General features: G+C 36.2%; 2 protein-coding genes across 2 annotated transcripts in view; one reads left to right on the top strand and one right to left on the bottom strand.

Annotated features, from left to right (window-relative positions):
* Positions 1-19,099, top strand: part of MSH4 (mutS homolog 4) — a 76,662-nt gene that overhangs the window by 22,826 nt on the left and 34,737 nt on the right. Inside the window, exon 8 of the mRNA XM_047869561.1 lies at positions 3,318-3,385. Coding sequence (XP_047725517.1) covers positions 3,318-3,385 — 68 coding nt within the window. The remainder of the gene's footprint in view (positions 1-3,317; positions 3,386-19,099) is intronic.
* ASB17 (ankyrin repeat and SOCS box containing 17) overlaps positions 11,466-19,099 on the bottom strand; it is a 70,502-nt gene continuing 62,868 nt past the window's right edge. The window contains exon 3 of the mRNA XM_047869560.1: positions 11,466-11,609. Coding sequence (XP_047725516.1) covers positions 11,496-11,609 — 114 coding nt within the window. The 3' untranslated portion in view covers positions 11,466-11,495. The remainder of the gene's footprint in view (positions 11,610-19,099) is intronic.

Here is a 19,099-nt window from a genome sequence, read left to right as displayed (position 1 = left end):
TCTATATGACTTTTCCCCTGTCATCTCCCACAGCATCTCTTGCTACTCCTCATTTTGCATTCTGCCTTTTAGTATAATTGACCTTTTTTAGTTACTTGAACAGATCCTCTCTCATGGTTCAAGCTTGGTACTCTGTACTCTTTGCCTAGAATTTTCCTTCTCCATAGCTTGCGACCTCTCCTCCCTAGCAATCCTTAGCTAACTACAGTTCATCTTTTACCATTCCAGTTTAGATGTCACTTATGCTAGAAGGCTTTCTGACTCCTCAAGTCTGTGCTAGGCATTTTTTCTACATCTCGTTATGTAGTATCTTATTTTGTCACTTACCTTACTGGATTGTAAGTGCATGTTTTATTGGAGGATTCCCATTAGAGGCTAGGATATAACAGGTGTTAATATTTATTAAACTATTGATTTATTGTTGAACTTGTTGAAAATTGTATTCTGTTGTTTCCAAGATTGTGTTTTATAGGATATTAATGAAAAACTTGAATTTTCTTTGTTTGAAACTTTAATTTTGATATATTTTAAGCTTTAATTTCATTTTTTTTACTATTTCTAAAAAACTTTTTAAATGTTTATTTATTTATTTTGAGAGAGAAAGAGCTCAAGCAGGAAGGGGCAGAGAGAGAGAGAGAGAGAGGGAGAGAGAATCCCAAGCAGACTCTGCACTGTCAGCACAGAGCCTGATGCAACGCTTGAACTCACAAACTGAGATCATGACCTGAGCCAAAATCAAGAGTCAGATGCTTAACTGACTGAACCACCTAGGGGCCCTAAGCTTTATAATTTCTTATACCTGAAAGTTTTAAAATTTGCATCTACATATGTAAAACACTTCTATGCTTTCTATATCTTGACAGTTTATAATTTATCTTAACATACAATAAAGTATGGGAGCAAGAACAGAGACAGAGCAAGGTGGGAGGGTAGTTTTGTTTGTTTGTTTTTGTTTAGTTTTGAGAGAGAGAGAGAGAGAGAGACAGAGTGTGAGTGGGGAGGGGCAGAGAGAGGGAGACACACAATCCAGAGCAGGCTTCAGGCTCTGAGTTGTCAGCACACAGCCCAAAGTGGAGCTCAAACTCACTGACCAGGAGATCGTGACCTGAACCGAAGTCAGACACTTAACTGACTGAGCCACTCAGGTGCCCCGGGAGGGTAGTTTTTATACTTCATTAAAATAGGAGAATCTGAATCTCATTAAAACAACAATGACCTAGTACTTACTTTATTTAGGCATTTTATAGGTATTAGGGATAAAAACGTGGAGGATTAAGCTATAAGTTTCTGTCCTCAAGGATCTTATACTCCTGTTAGAGGAGGAGAATTCTAAATAAATAATTGATACAATGCAATCAATGCAATAATAATTGAGTATTATTTTATGGGAACACAGAAGAGTGAGCTGGGATAAAGACAGAATCCAGGATCCAAAGATAATACTTCAGTTCTATATTAAAGGAATGGGTAGGATTTTGACAAGAGAGCCCTAGAAATGGTAATTAAGACAAAGGAAACATACCTGTGCGAGGTATGCTGATGCACATAGGGCGACAAAAATGTTTTTGTGGATGTAGTGGCGGGGATAAATATCTGCTATTGGCTGTGATCTTGAGCGGTCATTACTTTCTAGGGTACACTTGCTTTTCTAGGAACTGGGGGAAGATAGAGTTACCATAAGCTTCTGCAGTTATATTTGCAGTTGATATGAAAGAGTTTGATGTGTTTAAGGCATGGCCGGTGGTTACTTACAATTTGAAGCCTTGAGGAATAGCAGGAAATGAGGATTGGGGCTAGCTTATGAAGGGCTTTTATGTAATGCTAAGAAATTTGTTTTTTTTTTTCCTGCAAGTAGTAGGGAGCTGATGATTCTGAACCAGGAGAGTAATATGACCAAACCTTTATTTTAGAAACATTAGCCTGGTTGTTATGGTAGATTTAGGGAAGGGAAGAAGAAAAGACCAAAAAAGAAAAAGGCCAATCCATATGAGGGTTTAAGAGTCTGATTAGTGGAATCACATGTAAAATGTCGTAATAGTATTATGTTTTATTGAACAGTAATAACAGTAGCATGCTCAGTCTATTTACTGTTACTTCTTAAACATAGTTTTAACATAAGTAATTAGAAGCAGCAGATTCAAAAGGGTCAGAGTTCTAGAGGTAGGCAATTGAAAACTATCACAAGATACCTGACAACTTGAACAGGAAGAAAGCAATGTACAGTTTTTGTCTTTTTGTTTTCTTTAAGTGTAACAGGTTGGAGCCACTTTGTGAAAGTATCAATAATAAGTCTACACAAAAGCTCTGAGGTCATATGTTTCAGTGATGATAATAATCATGAGTTATTAAGAAAGAGTTACTATAGTTCACTGTATTTTAAGTATGAGGAAATGAGTTCATTAAAAAGTCTGTATGTTAAATGGCAAGGCTTAAAAAAAACTGGAGATATTTAAAAGAGATAGATTACAGTTATCATACAGTTACTTTTATAGAATATTTTAAGCTGGAAAGTGAGTTGAAAAAAGCAAAAGAACAGTTTTGAGCTCGGGTATGTGCAAGGAACTTTACACATATTATCTCCTTTAATCCTCACAACAACCATAGGAGGTAGATGTTACAATCCACATTTTAAAAATAAGAACAACCAAAGTTCAGAGAAGGTAGGTAAATTCTGTTAGGTGACATGGTTAGTGGTTGAACTGAGTTTTTAAACAAACTAATCTTAAGTATCAGGAAGAAAAGTTAGAGATCAAAAAGGTGAAAAGAAATTTATAATTAGCATCTAAAAGCCAGAGAAGTGTAGTTTTTAGAAGGAAAGGGTAATCAATAGTGTCAGATTTGAAGACGGATTATAACTAATAAAATTAAGAAAAGATCATTAGAATTTATTGTTTTATTCCTGACATGTAAGATAGGTAAAGACAATTAAAACACATAATGTATGTAGGTAGAACTCTTCTGTTTTATTATTTAAGGATAATACTTTATATAAATACTTTATATTTTGAACTGTAATACAAAGTTTTTAAAAAATTTTTTGTCGTTGTTGATTACAACTTTATTTATAATACCAAGATATGGAAACAACCTAAGTGTCAACGGATGTTGGATAAAGAACATGCGATAGATAGATAGATAGATAGATAGATAGATAGATAGATAGAAAGACACATATAGATACAGATATAGTTATGGATATAGACAGACATAGATATACAGTTGGCCCTGGAATAACATGGGGGTTAGGGGCACTGACTCCCTGCACAGTCAAAAATTTGTGTAACACAAAGTTTAAATGCACATGTTTCTTGTTTCAGTTATATCAAGATTTCTTGATACAGAGCAGCTTCTTTCTGTTTTAGTCCAGATTCCAAAGCAAGACACGGTATGTATCTATGTATATATTATATATTATGTTACTATATTTTATGTGATATAACTTGTCTTAATGTGATATAATAATAAAAAAGTATCAAAATGTTTTGGAGGGCACCTGGGTGGCTCAGTGGGTAAGTATCTGACTCTTTGATATTGGCTTAGGTTGTGATCTTGTAGCGTGTTTTCTCTGTTGTGAGATTGAGCCCTGTGTCTAGCTCTGTGCTGAACATGGAGTGTGCTTGGAATTCTCTCTCTACCTCTCTCCCTGCCCCTCTCCCACTTGCTCCCCTTCTCTCTCTCAAAATAAATAAACCAACTTTAAAAAAAAGTTTTGGAAAAGTACTTCATTATTAATATCTGGAGCATGTTTATGCCTTTTTAAAATAAACATTTTTTCTTAATTTTCTATTATATGTTATAGTAAAATTAAGATTCTTAGTTGGAGAATTGGCATATTTTCATTATTAGTTTTATATATAATTTTTTTAAAACTTAGATTATAATATTTAATATGTAACTAGATAAAATTTATATTAGATCCAAAGAGATAGGTGCTTCTTAAAAGTGAACATTATGTGAAGTTTGATTAGCCTTCAAATATGCTTAAACTATAAGATGAAACATCTTTGAATATTTTTCAGATTTAAATACTTAGTGCTTATAGGCACATCCTGTAAGGAAAATCATATATAGTTTTTATTCTTCTGTTAAAGTGAACAGAAAAATATTTACTTTAATGAAATACATGCATATTTTTGCTCATATGCTTTAAAAAGAAAAGAATCTTGTACATCAGTAGTTTGATTTTAAATTGATTAATTTGCAAATCCACTGAAATCTAATTAATCTATGTTTCAGGAGTCTTTCCATATTGTAGAGATAACCTCTTTAGGTTCATTTATAATAAAAACATTATCTGATGGATGGAAATGTTTTGGCTGTTGGCCAGGCACAGAACAAGAAGTTTCCTTAAATAGTTGAAATACCTTATAATTTAATATATACAACTGGGAAGTAACCTAAAACAACTGATGTCTGGAACCAAATTAGTTACATTCATAACAGGAGTTTAGAAGCTTTCCCTCCTCTTTAACTTTCTGGTACAGTTTGTGTAGAACTGGTATTATTTCTACCTTAAATGTTTGGTAGAGGTCACAAATGAAGCCATTGGAACCTGGACTTTTTTTTTTTTTTCTAGGAAGGTTTTTGACTATAAAGTCAACTTCTTAAATAGATATGGTGCTATTCAGGTTACCTGTTTTTTGTATGAGCTTTGGTAGATTGTGTCTTTCAAATAATTTGTCATTTCACCCAACTTGTTGAATGTATTGGCATTAACATTGTTCATAACCTCCTTACTTGTACATAACCTTGTACATAACCTCCTTGTACATAACCTCCTTACTTGTACATAACCTCCTTACTTCATAACCCTCATTACGCTGTTCAATAACCTCCTTACTGTCCTTTTTATATTTCTAAAGTTTGCATCATATACCTCTCTTACTCTTTATTTTTTGAAGTTTATTTATTTTGAGAGAGAGAGAGCATGCGTGCAGGTGAGCAGGGGAGGGCAGAGAGAGAGGGTGAGAGAGAATTCTGAGCAGGTTCCTCGCTGTTGGTGCAGAGGCCAAGGAGGGGCCAGATTTCATGAACTGTGAGATCACAACCTGAGCCAAAATCAGTAGTATGAGGCTCAACCAGCTGACCCACCCAGGTGCTCCCCCTCACTTATTCTTGATGTTGGTAATTGAATATTCTCTTTTTCCTTGGTTTTTTAAAGTTTATTTATTTTGAGAGAGAGAGTAAGAGCAACCAAGTATGCACATGCATGCAAGCAGGGGAGGAGCAGAGAGAGGGCAAGAGAGAATCCCGAATAGGTTTCACACTGTCAGTGCAGAGCTCAAGAAGGAGCTGGATCTCGTGAACTGTGAGATCATGACTTGAGTCAAAATCAAGAGTTGGTTGCTTAACCAACTGAGCAACCCAGGTGCCTCTCTCTTTTTTGTTAGTCATTCTGACTAGAGGTTATCAAATTTATTGGTCTTCTCAAGAAACCATTGTTTGATTTAATTGATTTCTTTTTCATGTTCTCCATTTCATGGATTTCTGCTTTTATCAGTCTTTTTTTTATTGAATATTTATTTATTTGTTATTTTTTCCCTTACAAGTTTTTAATTTCAATTCCAGTTAACATAAAGTGTAACATTAATTTGGGGTGTGGAATTTAGTGATTCAACACTTGGACACACACCATCCAGTGCTCATCACAACAAGTGTACTCCTTTATATCCATTACCCATTTAACCCAACCCACTCACTACCCATCTTCCTTCTGGTAACCATCAGTTTGTTCTCTATAGTTGAAGTCTGTTTCTTGGTTTTCCTCTCCCTCTCCTTCTTCCTCTCCCTTTTTCCTTCTTTTGATTACTCTGTACTTAGTTTTCTCTTTTTTCAGGTTGCAAGGAGAGAAGCTGAGATCATTCATTTGAGACTTTTTTTTAATATAGTCATTGTAGTGCTATAAATTTCCCTCTGAGTAATGCTTTAGCTATATTTCACAATTTTTGATATGTTGTGTTTCCTTTTCCAATCAAAAATGTTAAAACTACTTTCTGATTTCCTTTTTAATTTATTATTTGACATATGGGCTATTTTTTTGTTATTTGGTTTCCAGTATTTGGAAACTTTCTAGATATCTTTCTGTAGAGATCTCTAATTTCATAGTGATCAAGGACACATATTGTCTAATATGGATCCTTTTAGCTTTATTGACTCATTTTTGTGGCCCAGAATATGATCTTTCTTGTAAATGTTCCATGTATGTTTGAAAACAATGTGTATTTTGCTGTTGTGGAATTGAATTTTCCATGAATGTCCATTCAGGTTGATTGATAGTGTCTATATCTATATCTTTATTGTTTTGGGGGATCTATTTATTGTATCAATTATATATCTATTGTTTTGGGGGATCTGTTTATTGTATCAATTATTAAGAAACAGATGCTGATATCTCTAACTATAATTGTTCATTTGTCTATTTCTCTGAAGTTCTTTTCTTTTTTATACAGTGGACGTTTTGTATATACTATTAATTTGCATATATAAAGTTCAAAACCATTTCCTTCTCCCTCATTTTTTTTTCTTTTTCAAGTTTTTATTTCAATTTTAGTTAACATACAATATACTATTAGTGCCAGGTGTAGAATTTAGTGATTTATCACTTACATGCAACACCCGTTCTCATCACAAGTGTCCCCCTTAATACCTATCACCAATTTAAACCCATACCCCTGCCCATCTCCCCTCCAGTAATCCTCAGTTCTTTATAGTTACAAGTCTGGTTTATTTATTTATTTGTTTTTCTTTTTTGAGGGAGAAAGAGAGTGTGCATACCAGCAGGGGAGGGGCAGAGGGAGAGGAAGGGGGAGAATCTTGTGGGGCTTGATCTCACAACCGTGAAATCATGACCTGAGCCAAAATCAAGAGTTGGGTGCTTAACCAAGTGAGCCACCCAGGCTCCCGAAGAGTCTGTTTTATAGTTTGCCTCTCTCTCATTTTTTTCCCCCTATGTTCATCTGTTTTGTTTCTTAAATTCCACATGTGTGAAGTCATGTGGTATTTGTCTTTCTTGGACTGATCTCACTTAGCATAATACTCTCTAGCTCAATCCACATCATTGAAAAATGGCAAGATTTCATTCCTTTTGATGGCTGAGCACTATTCCATTGTATATATGTACATCTTCTTTATTCATCAGCTAATGGACATATGGGGTCTTTCCATAATTTGGCTATTAATAATGCTGCTATAAACATTGGTGTACATGCATCACTTTGAATCAGTATTTTCGTATCCTTTGGGTAAATACCTAGTAGTGCAATTGCTGGGTCATAAGGTAGTTCTGTTTTTAACTTTTTGAGGAACCTCCATACTATTTTCCAGAGTGGTTGAACTTGTTTCAGTCCCACCAACAGTGTAAGAGGGCTCCCCTTTCTCCGCCCACATTCTTGTCAACACTTGTTGTTTCCTGTGTTTTTTATTTTAGCCATTCTGACAGGTGTGAGATGATATCTAATTGTAGTTTTGATTTGTATTTCCCTGATGATGAGTGATGTTGAGCATCTTTTCATGTGTCTGTTAGCCATCTGGATGGCTTCTTTGGAAGAATGTCTATTCATGTCTTTCTGCCCATTATATTATTTGGTTTTTGAGTGTTGAGTTTTATAAATTCTTTATATGTTTTAGATACTAACCCTTTATCTGATATGTCATTCACAAATATCTTCTCCCATTCCATCAGTTGCCTTTAAGTTTTGTTGATTGTTTCCTTCTTTGTGCAGAAGCTTTTTATCTAGATCAAGTCCCAAAAGTTCATGTTTGCTTTTGTTTCCCTTGCCTCAGGAGACATATCTAGTAAGAAGTTGCTGTGGCCAAGGTCAGAGAGGTTGCTGCTGTGTTCTTCTCTAGGATTTATGTCTTTCATCTATTTTGAGTTTATTTCTGTGTATGATGTAAGAAAGTGGTCCAGTTTTCAGTTTCATTTTTCTCCGTGTCACTGTCCAGTTTTCCCAACACCATTTGTTGCAGAGAATGTCTTTTTCGATTGGATATTCTTTCCTGCTTTGTTACAGTTGTGGGTTCATTTCTGCATTTTATATGCTGTTCCATTGATCTGTGTATCTGTTTTTGTGTCAGTACCAGACTGTCTTGATCACTACAGCTTTGTAATATAATTTGAAGTCCAGAATTGTGATGTCTCCAGCTTTGCTTTTCTTTTTCAAGAATGCTTTGCTCTTTGGAGTCTTTTGTGGTTCCATACAAATTTTAGGATTGTTCTAGCTCTGTGACAAATGGTGGTGGTATTTTTATTTTTATTTTTATTTTTTATTTATTTTTTTTTTTAATTTTTTTTTTTGAACGTTTATTTATTTTTGGGACAGAGAGAGACAGAGCATGAACGGGGGAGGGGCAGAGAGAGAGGGAGACACAGAATCGGAAACAGGCTCCAGGCTCCGAGCCATCAGCCCAGAGCCCGACGCGGGGCTCGAACTCGCAGACCGCGAGATCGTGACCTGGCTGAAGTCGGAGGCTTAACCGACTGCGCCACCCAGGCGCCCCTATTTTTATTTTTTAATATGAAATTTATTGTCGCATTGGTTTCCATACAACACCCAGTGCTCATCCCAAAAGGTGCCCTCCTCAATACCCATCACCCACCCTCTCCTCCCTCCCACCCCCCATCAACCCTCAGTTTGTTCTCAGTTTTTAACAGTCTCTTATGCTTTGGCTGTCTCCCACTCTAACCTCTTTTATATCTAGTGTTTTTTATTTGCATTTCCCTGATGATTAATGATGTCGAGCCTCTTTTCATGTGCTTATTGGCCATTTGCATATCTTCCTTGGAGAAATGTTTATTCATATCCTTTTCTAATTTTTAATTGGGTTCTTTATCTTATTATTGAGTTATAAGAGTTCTTTATATATTTCAGATATAAGGCCCTTATTGAATATATGGTTTGCAAATGTTCTCTACCATTCTTTAGGTTGTTTTTTTACTTTCTTGATGATATCCTTTGACATTACATGTTAACTTCCTGGCAGAAGGATGAATGTTTAACTCTTTATTTTCTCATAAACATGGACACTTCCTTACCTCTCATCACCCAGTAGGGTTACATCATAATCTTAGTAGATAAAAATTAATATGATTATCCATGCTACACAGAGTTGAGCTTGCATTACTTTTTACATGTTTTTTCCTCAGAATGAATAACTTTTTCTATTTGTATGTTTTACTGTATGCTTTCACTAACTCAGGCATAAATATTTCCATCAAGTATCTCAATATCCTCTCAGCAGATTTAAAATATGCTCTCAGTGTATTGATTCACTATAGATAATCAGTTTCAACACCTTGAAGATGCCTCTCTCATTGGTTTCTGACCTGTTCCAATCTGGACTGGTTGCCCCTCTGTTTAGTCTACAGCTGTGGCCCCAGGTTTCTCTTCAGCATTTTTCTGTCTCTCCTGTGTTGAATCTCGTTTTTTTGTGTCCCAGATTGTCTTCTGATTTGGCTTACTCTCTCCTTTTTTATAGAGCACATTCTCTAGAGCACATTCTGAAAAAGAATGAGACTGCATTTCTGAAATGTTTTATTATTCTCTCATAATTGATTGATAGCTGAAAATCAAATTCTATACAGGAAATAATTTTCCTTCAGAATTGGAAGGTACTTCTCCACTGCCTTGTAGCTTATAATGTTCCTATTGACAAGGTGAAACCATTGAGATTTCCTGACTTTGCCCCCTCCATTCTCTGGTAGCATGTAAGATCTTTAAAAGGTTTCAACCTTTTAAAAAAAGGTTTATTTGAAAAAATAAAAATTAAATAAAATCTCAAACCTTCAGAAAACTTGCAAATACATTACAAAAAAACTTCTCTTTTTTTTAATTTTAAGAGTAACTTGCTGGGGCGCCTGGGTGGCTCAGTCGGTTAAGCATCCAGCTTCGGCTCAGGTCATGATCTCGCGGTCTGTGGGTTCGAGCCCCGCGTCAGGCTCTGTGCTGACAGCTCAGAGCCTGGAGCCTGTTTCAGATTCTATGTCTCCCTCTTTCTCTGACCCTCTCCTGTTCATGCTCTCTCTCTCTCTCTCTCAAAAATAAATAAATGTTAAAAAAAATTTTTTTAAAAAAAAGAGTAACTTGCTGACATGATGTTCTATCACTGCCAAATACATTAGTATTTCTTATAAACAAGGATATTCTTCTAGTCAACCACAATAAATCTTCAAAGTAAGGAAATAAACAGTGATAATACCTTTAATTCTCAGGCCCGATTCAAGTTTTGCTAATTGTGCTGATAATGTCCTTTCACAGGAAAAGGATTCAGTTGAGATGCAGAAAATTACCTTTAGTTTTTTGTCTATTTAGACTTCAGTCATGACCTTGACATTTGAAAATTACAGGTCTGTTATTATCTTTCAGTTTGGGTTTATCTGATGTTTCCTCATTATTAGATTCAGGTAATGTATCTTTGGTAGGAATATCACAGAAATGAGGCAGTGTTCTTATGACATCTTATTAGATGGCTCATGATTTTGATTTGTTCCATTATGATGATGATAACTTTGTGTACTTGATTGAAGGGGTTTTTTTTTTTGCTTCTCCACTATAAAATTACTATTTTCCTTATGTAATTAAAAGTATTCTCTGGGGAGGTACTTTGAGACTATGTAAATATCCTGTTATCAAATGTTCATTGTATTTAATCTCTGTGGATTCATGGTTTCATATTAAATTGGTTATAATCCTTTACGGTCAATATTACTATCAATATTTATTTTGAATCTCAAATTGTTTCAGATTTGACTAGCACAAGCCCCTTTTAATTGGTCTCTAAGTCCTTTGGAAATACACCCATCATTCTTTGAGCCCTTTATCACTTTTTGGCTCAAGAAAATGAACCAGGCTTTTTTTGTACTTTCTCTGCCTAGCCTTTGAGTTAGCCAGCTCCCCCCAGGAGCTCTGGTTCATTTTAATGGGCTATGACATTTAGAAATCAAGATCTGGGCACTTGGCAGTCTTTACTTTTGGGGTGTCACTGCTCCCAAGCCTTCTCATGAATAGGGAATAAGTGTACGTATATGAGTAAATGTGTAAATATATACACATTTACCTCTATATTTATTTCTATATCCATCTGTACAATTGAAAACTATCAGTTCACAACAATACCTCCAATTTCAGTTTGACATCCCAAGGTTCATATTCGTTTTCTCTACTTCAATATTAGTAACTCCCTTCTCTGACAATGAGAAATCTGGCTCTCAGTATCCTTAATATATTAGCATATTTGACCCATCTATGTGACCAGTCTCTCACTGCTGCCACTCTGTCCTATGATGTCATCCTCATTGTTGCCTGTGTTCTAGCATTCTCTACTAAACCATCCTTCTCCTTCTCACCTCTCTCGGGTTCTGATACTCTGTATTAAAATGCCCTCCTACACAGAGACTTTCCATAGGTTTTACTACACCAGGCTGCCTTCTCTCCCCTTGTGTGGATACCCTCTTGACCTTGTTCAGGTTCATATACTCTGTGCTGGGCAGCCCTCCATTATGGTACCTTCCTTCTCCTTCTGTGCTGTACCACCTCTCCATTCTTACTTTGTTCTGGCTTTGCTTCTCCCATACCAGGGATGCTCTCTTCTTCCTGTTTGGACCCTGAAAACTAATATTAAAACACAGTGTTCATATTAAAATAAAATTATTTTTTAATATACGGGGAAGGTTCTTCATTTTACTTTTGGATATACTTTTGCTAATGTGTGTCATTAACCTTTTATTCTCTCTCTCTCTCTCTCTCTCTCTCTCTCTCTGCCCCCCCCCACACCTCTTTTTTTTTTACTTGTTTAGCTGTCTTTTTGGAGCCGTTAAATATTTTAGGACTTTCAGAGACTTAAAATGAACAGTTATGAATATAAACATAGAGAGCCTTTATAATCTTTTGCCAGATTCCACTGCCTTGGGTGATATTTTCAAATAAAAAATATCTTAACTTGAGAAACAGTTTTACTTATGAATGACATGTTTTACACAGAAAAATGCAATGCAGCATAGGAATAGGACACTCTATACTACTGATACTGGCCACTCTATACTGACAATTAGTATGTTTACTAGCTCCCTATGGCTTCTGAAACAAAATACTAGTCACTGTATGTCTTGAGACAAGATAAATATATTGCCTCACAGTTCTGGAGGCTGGAAGTCTGAAATCAAGATGTCAACAGGCTGGGCCATATTTCCTCTGAAACCTATAGGGGAATCCTTTCTTGCCTCTTCCTAGCTTTTGGTGGTTTGTTGGCAGTCTTTATTGCTCTTTGGCTTTCTGCTGCATAACTGCAGTCTCTCCCTTCCTTGTCACATGGTAGTCTCCCTGTGTGTCTTCACGTGGCTCTCTTTTACATGTAACCAGTCATATTGAATTAAGAATCTACCCTACTACAGTATGATATCATCTTAACTCATTGCCTGTACAATGGCCCTGTTTGCAAATAAGATCACATTTTGAAGTACTGAGTGTTAAGACTTTGACAAATATTTTTGGGGAGACACAATTCAACCCATCACAGTATATAAACTAAGGCTTCATTTCATTTTTTTTAATAGGAAAAAATCCTCAGATTATACCTAAGAGCAGTCTTTTTGTTGTTAACTCATGTAATATATAGTATTATATAGTCATACAGCCTCATAATTTAGTGTCACTAGCTATAAGAATTAGTAACATACATGTTTTCGTTTTGTTTTATTTTAAATTAGACTGTTTCTGGTAATATTAAGAAGGGAATGTTAGTTTGGCCAACTAGCTCTCTCATAAATATCTTTGATTAGCTAGCCAGCATCTGTAATCAGTTTGACTCTCAGACTTTAGGAAAGTCATTTGGGGAAGATTTAAGGTAATTATGTAAGCTGAGAATCTGGACTCCTTTTTTCCTGTCCAGAAAAGAAAATCAATAGCTACTTCCATAAGATTTTTAAGGATCGGTGTTACTTTCCATCCTTTTTAGTTTTGGAGGGACTGGTCCTAGCTGTAAATATTTTCCTAATCAGCACATCAGTCCTTTGTGGAAGCCTTTAAAATACTTTTCAGATTTGCTAATTTTTGAGGAACCCTAAGCAATATATTGACTTCATACATGATTCATGAATTTCAGTATTCCTTATACTGTTTCTTAGTTGCTGTTTTTTTTCTTAACCATCTGGAGATATACTTTAAATTAAGCTCTTTCCTCATTTGATATAAGCATGTATATCTTAATTAAACACAATATTTACTAAATTAGTTCAGACTTGTGCTGGTTAAATTGCATGATTTGCCAAAACTTGTGAATGAACTAAATCTTCCATTGGCTGAATTATATGATTATCTTAAACTTCTAAACGAACTAAATTTTCTCTGAAAATTTCCAGTGTGGAATTATTTGCCTAAAATGAGTTCTTATACTTTCTTCTTAAGAATATTGATTTTAGGGGCGCCTGGGTGGCGCAGTCGGTTAAGCGTCCGACTTCAGCCAGGTCACGATCTCGCGGTCCGTGAGTTCGAGCCCCGCATCGGGCTCTGGGCCGATGGCTCAGAGCCTGGAGCCTGTTTCCGATTCTGTGTCTCCCTCTCTCTGCCCCTCCCCCGTTCATGCTCTGTCTCTCTCTGTCCCAAAAATAAATAAACGTTGAAAAAAAAAATTAAAAAAAAAAAAAGAATATTGATTTTAGAAAATGGTGTTTTCTGGATCATCAGTATTCCCTGAGAATGAAACTTAAATTTCTTATTTTGATTAACCTGCATGTCTTTTCTTTCTATATAATATTTATAACCTTACTTTCAATGTATTTCATAAAGAATGCTCATATTTTCCATTTTAAACATCCAAAATACTTCCTCCAACATTTGAAAATTTTGATATTAAAGAAGTTTTTCTGGGGTGCCTGGCTGGCTCCATCAGAGCATGTGACTCTTGAACTCAGGGTTGTGAATTCAAACCCCACATTGGGCATAGACCTCACTTAATTTAAAAAGGGGACTATTTACACCCTTTTAAAAAACAAAGCAAGTTTTTCCAAGTTCTTATCCAAATATCTTTGCTTTTGAATAAAATAAAAGCAAAGTTATTTTGAATAACTTTTAATTTTTTTCCCACTGACGTTAGGCTGCCATATAGAATATCTAGTATAGTACATTGCTTTTTAAAAATTTATTCAACAAGTTATTTTACTAAGCATTGCAACAAGTTCTAGGGATCCAATAAGAAGTAAGTCTCTAATCCAAAGGAATTTATAATCCAGTGGAGATTGGGGTAAAAAAAAACAATTACAGCATAGTATTATCAGAAACTCTAAGGGATATTATATTCTAACCTAATTGCAAGCTAACAAGTTAGCCTGCCAATTTGGTAGATGCTGACAGAAGACACAAGACTCCTGGGTTAGAGAGACAGGACTTTAGTATTTAGAACAAGCAGTAGCTAGAGTATTAGCATTTTCTTAGACTGATTCCCCAAACTCCATTTCCCACTGGGTGAAGTGAAGAGAGCCAGGTGACCCCTGCACATGCAGTGTGTTATACAGGGGAGAATTTCAGAGATTAGGGAACCTGGATCTTTTATAACGAGCAATAAGTATTTTGCCTACTGTTCTGGAGGAGATATCATCTTAATCTTCTGAGACTGTAAACAAACTCACCCTTTGCTTTAGAAGGAGACACTGTATCTTTCAAAACTACTCACTATACAAACATCTTTGAAAAGACTGTCCAGAACAAAGGCAGTCAGTGTCTTTGCTCAGAAGATAGGCAAAAATGCAAAAGGCCAATAGAGAATTAGCTCCTAATTCCCCGTGAAGAGATTCTCTCTCTTGTCAGCTTTGAAGAAGAAAGTTGTAAAGAGACCCTGAATTAGTTGTCTATTGCTGCATAACAAATTACCATGACCATAGTGGCTTAAAACTGCACATATTTATTATCTCAAAGTTCCTGTGAATCAGAAATCTATGTACATTCTAGCTTGATTCTCTGCTTAGGGTCTCTCAGCATGCAGTTAAGATGTCATCCAAGGTGGAATACTCACGTGGAGTACTCAACTAGGGAAGGATCTATGTACCCACTCTTGTAGTGTTGGCAGTATTTAGTTTCTTGCAACTGTAGGATTCATGGCAGCTTACTTCTTAGAAGCCAGCAGAGTGTAGAGAGATTAGAGAGGGATACAGAGAAGGAACAAACAGGGAAGAAAGCATCAGTGATATGAAAGTGTAAGAGTATCTGTATGCTTGTAGTAAGAGCTCCTCTACAGCAGAATTTCTCAACCTAGGCATGATAGACATTTTGGGCTGGATAATTCTTTTCCTGTCCCATGTGTTCTAGGATGTTTAGCAGTAACCTTGGCTTCTACCCACTAAATGCTAATAGAATCTCTCTGGTTGTAACAACCAAAAATGCCTTCAAGCATTGCCAAAGTGAACATCCACGTAATGACCACTCAGGTAAAGAAATGGGTGTTTTGCCATTACTTTAAAAACTCCAGTTTTGCTTCTTTCGGTTCATTATTCTCTCCCTCCCTCCAAAAAGAAACTACTTTTTTGTAATGGTGTTCTTGTTTTTCTTTCTAATCTAGTTTTACCCATTATTTTAAAAAACTTCACATATAAGGAAACATTCATGTGCATTTTTTTAAATATTTTTTTAAAGTTTTTATTTATTTTTGAGAGAGAGAGAGACAGAGCATGAGCAGGGGAGGGGCAGAGAGAGAGAGGGAGACACAGAATCTGAAGCAAGCTCCAGGCTCTGAGCTGTCAGCACAGAGCCTGACGCGGGACTTGAACTCACAGACTGTAAGATCTTGACCTGAGCTGAAGTCGGATGCCTAACCGACTGAGCCACCCAGGCGCCCCTCATGTGCATTTTTTATATGTGGCTTTGTTTGGCCAACATTATGTTTGTGAGATTTAACTATGTTGTTGCATTTATCTATAGCTCATTTATTTCTATTGCTATGTAATCTTTCACTGTACGAATATGCTATTATTTATTTCACTGTTGGAATTTTTAAATTTTTTTTATTTAAAAAATTTTTTCTTAACATTTATTTATTTTTGAGAGACAGAGAGAGACAGAGCATGAGCAGGGGAGGGGCAGAGAGAGAGAAGGAGACACAGAATCTGAAGCAGAATGCAGGCTCTGAGCAAGCTGTCAGCACAGAGCCTGATGCGGGGCTCGAACCCACAAACTGTGAGATCATGACCTGAGCCGAAGCCAGATGCTCAACCAACTGAGCCACCCTGGCGCCCCTTCACTGTTGGACTTTCGAGTTGTTGACAGTTTCTGGAAATTACAAATAATATTGCTAAACAATATTGTAAATATTTCCTTATATAATTGTGCACATATTTTTATTGGGCACATAGTTTGGAGTGGAATTTCTGAGTCATGAGGAATGCATATCTTCAACTTGAGTAGATAATGAAAATGTTTTTCAGAATGATCGTATCAATTTATACTCCTATTAGCAGTATATGTGAATTCCCATTACTCCTCCCCCAAACCTAATATTATCAGTTTAAAAATTTTAGCCATAGTGATTGGTAGCTAGTGGTATTTCATTGTGTTCTTAATTTGCATTTTTCTGATAATGAGGTTGAACATCCTTTCATATGTATATTGACCATTTGAATATCTTCTTTTGTGAATGTCTCTTGCCGATTTTGGGTTATCTTTTTTTTGGGATTTGTAGAGCTTTTATGATTCCTTGGTTGTTTTTGTGTGTTGCACAAATCTTTTCCCATTTCACTGACTTTTTTACCCAGTGTTGTAGAGTAGATATTGTTGCTGTGCCACCTATATCCCCTTGGCGTTCACTTTTGTACAAGGAAGTCTTCTTACTACAAACAACTGAAACTCACTGCCTGAGGACTTTCTTTAGCCACATGAGAAACTTGAGGGTAATCAGGGAGTGGTTGCCCAGCAATAGATCTTAACCAATACCAAACAGGAGTTGGTTAATAAATATGCCATTTTCCTTACCTCTGGAGATAGCTTCTGAAGCTTACTCTACACCATCTCTGAATGGTCTCCAGGATTGAGCCACGGTGCCATGTAGCGATATCATGATCAGCAGTGTATCCCGTATTGCTGCTCTTCCCTACTCTCTTGCCTGTACTTCTTAGAATCACTGTTCAATTATTTTTTTTAACGTTTATTTATTTTTGAGACAGAGAGAGACAGAGCATGAACGGGGGAGGGTCAGAGAGAGGGAGACGCAGAATCTGAAGCACAGAATCTGTCAGCACAGAGCCCGATGCAGGGCTTGAACTCACGGACCGCGAGATCATGACCCGAGCCTAAGTCGGCCGCTTAACCGACAGAGCCACCCAGGTGCCCCAAATATGTGGGAGTATTATTAACTATAGTCACCATGCTGTCCATTACATCCTCATGACTTATTTAGTGTACAACTGGAGGTTTGTGCCTTTGACCTCCTTCTTCCATTTTGCCCACCCCCTGCCTCTGGCAGCCCCTCGTCTATTCTCTGTGTCTATGAGCTTGGTTTTTTCTTTGTTTTTAGATTCCACATATCAGTGAGATCTTTGTTGACTTTCTTTGCGTGACTTATTAGAAGTTCTTAATTTAAATGTAGATCCTAGTTTATGCTTTTTCCTTTATAGTGGTTGTTGTATCCTGCATAAGAAGTCTTTACCTACCCCAATGTCTTGACTGTACCCGTGGGATTTTAATTTATGGAGATGACTAAGTGATGACATAGGCTGATGTTATTAAAAGAAGATTTTTATTACTTACGATTTCTGAGAGAGGGGAGCTTGCAACATGGGGTCACATGGGGAAGTACCAGCGTTGGTCAGGAGCCAAAGCAATGAGGGGACAATATCACAAAAGCCTTTATTACTACAGGAGTGAGAAGTTGTTAGGTGGAAATGTCCCCTATTAGGTAGAAAGTAAAAACACAAATGTTGGAGTTTGTGGTTGTAGGGTTTGTAATATGATTCCTGTGCACCCACAAAAACCAAACCATGGGAGAGATATAGGCAACTTTGGCCATTAGTTGGCCCTGTGATTAATGTATGTCAAATCATCAATTATAACATTTCTAAAAGTTGACAAACTTAAAAAAAAAAACAAACGGTGCCTGGGTGGCTCAGTCATTTAAGCATCTGACTCTTTAGCTCAGGTCATGATCTCATGGTTTGTGAGACTGACCTCTGTGTCTAGCTTTGTGCTCACAGTGTAGAGCCTGCTTGCGATTCTCTCCCTTTCTGCTCCTCTCCCACATGCACACACTTTCTCTCCCTTAAAATAAAGAAACTTAAATAACTTAGTTAGAACACCCAAGGTAGTAAAGAAATTCTTCTTTCATATATTCCAGATGTTTTATTGTTTCACTTTTTTGTATTTAGATCTGTAATCCATTTGAAATTGATATTTCTATGTGGTTTGAGGAAGGGGGCCACATTTCCTTTTTTTTCATACAGATTCATAATCTTGTTGGTATCATTTATAGAAAAGACTATCATTTCCCCATTACTCTATAGTCAGCCTTTGTCATAAGTCAAATGCTTGGGTTAAATCATATGTTTGGGTCTATTTCTAGACTCTGTCCCATTGGTCCTTCTCTCTGTCCTTGTGCTAATGCCACAGTTTTTTTTAATTGCTCTAACTTTATTATAATCTGATATTCATTAGAGTTAATCCTTCTGCCTTGTTCTTCAAGGGCAAATTGGTATTTTTGGAAGATATTCTCCTTTGGTAATAGGGATGAAAGTTGTCTTCTGTTTGGTGACTATTACTTATTTTTAATCTTCTGAGCATGAGGTAACTTGTTTTGGGGCTAATAACATTTATTTTGGTATTTCTTCTTAATTGGCTCATATGGTCACTGAACAGTCCAGGTATTGTGCAATAAGGATATAGGTCAGAAGACTACAAAAAGAAACAGTGCTATATCAAGTACATTATATCATAATGTGATATCCAGAAACCCCTTGTCTGTATTGGTAGATTTGTCCATTCAGAAAAAATTCTTCATTTCCCCAGGTTTAGTACCACTGTTTTGTTCTAGGGATAGTATAATTTGATTTAAAGTTTGAATGCTAATATTGCTTTACCTTGAAAAACTATAATTAATTTGGACAACTAGAATTACGGAAATTGTTTTA

This window comes from Prionailurus viverrinus, chromosome C1, assembly GCF_022837055.1.
Source record: "Prionailurus viverrinus isolate Anna chromosome C1, UM_Priviv_1.0, whole genome shotgun sequence".
Lineage (NCBI taxonomy): Eukaryota > Metazoa > Chordata > Mammalia > Carnivora > Felidae > Prionailurus > Prionailurus viverrinus.
The sequence above is the reverse complement of the archived record's forward strand: the minus strand, read 5'-3'. Positions and strand labels throughout refer to the sequence as shown.